Source organism: Kryptolebias marmoratus, linkage group LG4 (genome assembly GCF_001649575.2).
Source record: "Kryptolebias marmoratus isolate JLee-2015 linkage group LG4, ASM164957v2, whole genome shotgun sequence".
NCBI classification, from domain to species: domain Eukaryota; kingdom Metazoa; phylum Chordata; class Actinopteri; order Cyprinodontiformes; family Rivulidae; genus Kryptolebias; species Kryptolebias marmoratus.
The window spans coordinates 30,775,529-30,781,336 of NC_051433.1; the positions used below are offsets into that span (position 1 = coordinate 30,775,529).

At 41.6% G+C, this 5,808-nt stretch overlaps 1 protein-coding gene across 1 annotated transcript in view; it reads right to left on the reverse strand.

The window, feature by feature from the left end:
- lg4h1orf50 (linkage group 4 C1orf50 homolog) overlaps nt 1-4,851 on the reverse strand; it is a 14,433-nt gene extending 9,582 nt beyond the window's left edge. Inside the window, exons 1-4 of the mRNA XM_017441627.3 lie at nt 4,699-4,851; nt 1,703-1,818; nt 1,540-1,626; nt 1,283-1,414 (exon numbers count right to left, since the gene is read on the reverse strand). Of these exons, the coding sequence (XP_017297116.1) occupies nt 1,283-1,414; nt 1,540-1,626; nt 1,703-1,818; nt 4,699-4,747 (384 nt within the window). The 5' untranslated portion in view covers nt 4,748-4,851. The remainder of the gene's footprint in view (nt 1-1,282; nt 1,415-1,539; nt 1,627-1,702; nt 1,819-4,698) is intronic.
- Between the last annotated feature and the right edge of the window lie 957 nt (nt 4,852-5,808).

The following is a 5,808-nucleotide window of genomic DNA, read 5'->3' on the forward strand; positions in this document are numbered from 1 at the left end:
GCGAACTCCCATGCACCCTCAAGGACCCTACTGAGGGTATAGAGCTGGTCCAGTGTTCCACGACCAGGACAAAAACCACACTGCTCTTCCTGAATCCAAGGTTCGACTATCCGAAGGACCCTCCTCTCCAGAACCCCCGAATAGACCTTACCAGGGAGGCTTAAGAGTGTGATCCCTCTGTAGTTGGAACACACTCTCCGGTCCCCCTTTTTAAAAATGCTCCTTACCTGCCAGGTGCCATTCCATCTTCCTAGAGCTAGTTTATGGCTCCAGGAATCCACATGGTCAAGGACCCTCCTTCGCCTGCCAGCTTGATGGCACCCAACCTTGACGGTCCTTCTTGTAGGTGGTGGGCGCATGTGAATGTGGCCTCCTGTTTCCTTTTCAGGCGTAGCCCGGCTGAGCCCCAGGAGCCACGGCTTGACCACCAGGCACTCACCGTTGAGCTCCCCCGCCAGGCCTGGCTCCAAGGGAGGCCCTTGTTTCCCTATTCCGGGCGAGGTATCCTGATAATTATGTTTGTCCAATGAGGTTTTCGAACTCTCATTGGACAACTCTGTTTCAAGGTTTCTGCAAGTTTCAATCAGTTAAATTTAACACTTTTTGTTATATTTTAAAGATCATTATGATTCAAATTTAAGATCTACATGAGTTATGAATGATGAGTCATTCTAAAATTTCTTTAAAAGTAACAATTTTTACTGCCTGTAATTTAAATTCATTTCTGTATTTGATTCTGTCTGTATTCTAGAATTGCTTTTTGATTAGTATTCTTGATATTTTTAAATGGTTCCTCTTAGAGGAAAGTTTAATCATGTTGAGAACAGCTGGTTCAGTGTTCAAAGGCCAGGACAGAACCCACATTGTTTCTTCTCAATCTGAGGATTGACTATCGACTGGATTCTCTTCTCCAGCATCCATGAATAGACCTTATTGGGGAGGCTAAGGAGTGTAATTCCCCTGTAATTGGAACACACCCTCCAATACCAATTCTTAAAAAGGGGAACCCAGTGGCAATACCCCTGATGTTGCAAAGGTGTGTCAACCAGGACAGGCAATTAGTCCTGCAGTCGGAGGACCCAAGGAAGACTTCCCAGGAGATCTGTGCTCAAGTTTCTAACAGAGTATGGAATGTCTTGGTCAAAACAAAGTTTGTTCTTGTTCTTGACAGCTCACAAAAACGAACAAATTTCTTGGTCCAAGTTGGATAAAAAATGGTGGAGATCTTCCTTTTCATACCAGGTGGCATAACCAAGAGTGACAGTGCTTGTGTGACACCAACCTTTGGGGAGATAATGGAGAAGTATTTTTGTCCAGAAGGCCTCTGGTAGAGGTGATACACATTGCCTGGCTTTTTCACTATGTTGCAGGCAGCATGGTGGAGGTCAGCATCTCGTTTTGCCTCTTCTAACACCTAAAAGCAACAAACTGCATTAAAATGATCCAGATGTAAGTGTATAATTCATATCCCCGCTTCTGCTATCAGATGATCGATCTGACAATAATTGCAGTGAATTTAGTGTTTGCTGATGCTCATACCTTTCTTGCTTGCTCCTGCAGGTATCTGATCTGATCTGCGATCACTGTCAGCTTGTTACAAGCATTGGCTTTTACAAAATCATCTCCCTGAGAAATATTCAGATTTTAGAATTCGGTATTTATGAAGGAACTTTTCATGCTGGTAAACAACATTAATCCACACCTTTTGTACTTGCTCTGCCAGGGCCACCAGGTCTGTAGGGTCTCCTACTCGGTTGGTCTGGTAAGAGCTGACAAGTTCCACCCCGCTAGGGACTGAGCTGCTCTCAACTAGTGTCACTGAAACACACAAACAACCGGTTACATGTTGGGCTGCTATCTCTTGCTTCCTATTGTTTTATTGGCAGTTGACAAACAACTAAGGAGAAGAAGAAGAAGCGAGTGCGACCTAAACAAGCAAACATGGCAGAGCACAACACGGAAATACCTCCTGAGAGTCCCGACTTAATTTAAAAAAAAGGAGCCACTTGTGTTGTTTGGAATTATTTTGGTTTTAAAATAGAAGATGTGGATCAGACCACCATATTTTGCAAGTCATGCAAACATGTTGTGTCAGGTAAGCGTGGAAACACGTCAAATCGGTTTAAAAAAAGCTAAAAAAAAAAAAAAAAAAAAAAAACTGTTTTGAAGTTACACATTTATTTGGGCAAATCCAATAAAAAAATAAAAAGCAGAAAATGTAGAATATTGTGTGTGATATTGTTATCAAGGTATTTTTTAAAATATATATTGTGATATCATTTTTTGCCAGTATCGCCCACCCCTACTTCTTGGTGTCTACAGTTGATGCACGTGTCAAACACAATTTGAGGGCTGAATTTTCTTTATTTTTTTTAGGGGGAGCCTCGGAGCGAATTTTGTTTCCAAGAGTGAAATTCATCATACCGGCTATGCTTGGCACTCTTAAAAGCAGCGGTGGCTCAGGGGCAGCGGTGGCTCAGTGTTTACCCCTCCAATGAAAGAGTTGGAGGTTTGATTCCTGGCAGCAGTCAGAGGTCCAAGTGTCCCTGAAGACACTGAACCCTCACTGCCTCTGATGTGTGCCCCATCGGTGTGTGAAGGAAGCTTAAAGCACTGATTAAACTCTATAGAATGATTCAGATTAGCTGTGTACAGATTGTTTATGTGGATGGGTAAATGGCACAGATTGTGTTGTAAAGCGCTTTGAGTGGCTGATAGACCAGAAAGGTGGTACAAATACAGTCCAAAGTAAAAAGAGGAGATGGAAAAATGAAAAAAAAAAAACATGGAAAAAAACAAATTAATTAAAAAGACAAAAATGCATCTACAGTGGAAAAAATATATTTTATAAACGGTAAAATTTAAATGATGTGCTTAAAAATATAATTTGTTGGAACTAAACTGAAGAAATAAATAAGAATGTCAATAGAAAACATGGAGTAAAGTTCTCTTTTTTAAACTAAATGGTGCATTTGAAGCACATTAATGAATTTATTTGGCCTTTTATATTTGATTGTGTCAGATTTGGTCCTCCATAGCAGGAAGCTGTGGGGCTCCTTCTTCAGGTGAACCAGGAGTAAGACATCACATTTCACATATTCCTGCTTGCTTTGCAGCTTTTGTGACATATTGTTTGTCTGCGCTCTCTGTCTGCTGGCAGAGCGTTTGTTCACCTGTGTGAGGGCGTGACTCTGAGTGAGTCAGCGTAGGAGACGCTGAATATCAACCAAATATTTATCCTTTTTTTCCCACTTCACAATGTGGAGGAGCGACGGCAGAACTATCTCTCAGTGTGATCTGTCATTATTTCAATTAAAATGATTACACGCTGTGAAATCCTGGAGGGGCGGGGGGTCTCGTTGGCGGGGTTAGGGTTAGGAGAAAGTCAGCCTTAGAAAGACAGAACATGTGTGTGAATGAGAGGGAGGCAGGTGGAACAGTGAGGCCACAAGGAGCAGAGGTCACAAAGGTGCAGGACTTTAAGTTCTTAGGGTCGACTGTCCAGGAGAACAGGGAGTGTGGTAAAGAGGTGAAGAAGAGAGTCCAGGCAGGATGGAGTGGATGGAGAAAGGTTTCAGGAATGATTTGTGACAAAAGGCTGGCAGCAAAGGTCAAAGAAAGGTTTACAGACAGAGGTGAGAGCAGCTATGTTGTATGGTTTGGAGACAGTGGGACGGACAAAAAGACAGGAGACAGAACAGGAAGTGACAGAGCTGAAGATGTTGAGGTTCTCCTTGGGAGGGACAAGGATGGACAGGATTAGGAATGAGGTCATCAGAGGTCCAGCACAGGTTGAAGGACTGGGAGATAAAGTTAGAGAGGACAGACTGAGATGGTTTGGACATGTGCAGAGGAGGGACAGAAGGATGTTCGAGACAAAGAGGAGACATATGGATGCAGTTAGAGAGGACATGGAGGTAGATGGAGTGAGGACAGAGGACACAGAAGACAGAGTTAGACTCGCTGTGGCTAGCCCTGAAAAACAATTGAAGAAGAAGAAGAAGCAGAAGGGAGGGGGGTGATAAAAATATTCACATCAGAATTATTTGTTTTTCACAGTTGCTGTATAACCATTTAGTGTAAACCATCCATTCATTTTTAATCTGCCTTCTTCTCTCCGGTTGGCAGACGAGCTGGTACCTATCTGTGTGAAAGGGTCAGTGCAGCCTTTATCACACTTGAACTTACATCTAGGCACAATTTAGTTACCAAATAATCTAACTTACATATGTTTGGTTTGTGGGAGTAAATCAGAGTACCTGGATAAAACCACACAGTGAAAACATGTTACTTCAATACAATAACCAAATAGTCAATAGTCTTATCGATTTACCCTAATATTTACTGCCAAGTTGAAGTCAGAATTAATATAAAGAAGTTTGTCATAAGCGGTAAAATTACGGGTAAAGTGAAAACACTTATCAAGAGGTCAGAGTGTTATGAAATAAATGACTGATGCAGGAATGCATATCGCTCGAAGGAGTTTTAGTTTTCAGAAATGATGGTTTAAGCTGTTTTGGTCCAATCAGTATAAACAACATTATGTATATTTCGCCAACCTAGCACTAATTTCACCGTTGATGTGCTCTTTGAGCTGAAGACGGGTAATTTTAGTTAAATTCAATAACAGTCGCTTTTCCTCAGCAGCTGTGGAAAAAGTTTCAGGTTTGCACTAACTCACAGGTTAAATTTTCTTACCTGTGTTGGTTTTGTCAGGTTGGTTTGGTAAACTCACCGTCCTGTTCATTTTTCCTGCTCGGCTGATATTTCCTCTGTATACTCAGTTCACAATCTGGTTTCGCCGACACTAGCTTTCTGTGCGGTCCTAATTCTACACCCCATTTTACAGACTGTAGTAGTCCAAATTTGTGCCTGTTGAAAAATTAACTAAATAAAACTCCTTATTAAAAGGTTGCTGGATTGGGAGTGCTGTTTGTTTCCTTAGCCATCTAGCACGGGTAAAACAGGTTGGAAGTAGGTTGAAAAATTATTTATAATCAAGAAAATAAACTTAGAATTAAAACTCTTTTCAGGCATACAAACTACAGCATAAAACTGAGATATTAACCGCGTTTCCCACAGAGGTGGATTTTTTTACTTTACATAACAGAAATTTCTATCATTCATTTGTAAAACTAAAGTTAATATTGCACTTTGCTAAACCTTTTCAAATTGTTTTTATTGAAGTTGTTTTTAAGTATCATGTATGTTATATTTTAGCCCGTAGTGAAGTGAAGTGAAATGTATTTATATAATACAGGGCTTTCAAGTTTCACGCATTGACTATGAGACACACGCATTTCGTGAAGTGCACACGCTCACACGCCACACTTTGTATTTCTCACGCTAAACACACACACACACACACACACACACACACACACACACACACACACACACACACGGCCGTTTTGTCACTTTAACACTATTTTTAGCGAGTTTTCAGATTCCTCTTGCCATTTTTAAAGCGACTAGCGACAAATCTAGTGACTTTTTCCTGTGTTATTGGAGACTTTGGCGAGTAAATGTGTGGAAGCACCAATTATTCTGCAGCGTGCCGTAAGCCCCGCCCACTTCCCCAAGCACTGACAGCTGTCAATCTCCCAGAAGAGAGGAGAGCCGCTCCACTCTGTGTCCACAGTGGCGCAAATCCAGAAGCATTTCCTGTATTTACCAGCTGTCTGCGCATGTGTAAATGATATGATCGATAACAGAGACACGTCACTGATCAGGGGCCCCTCCCTCCTTCACCTTTTCATTAAACCTGTGTCAAGACGAGGCCTGGAAATGTTCAGGTTACAACTGTTT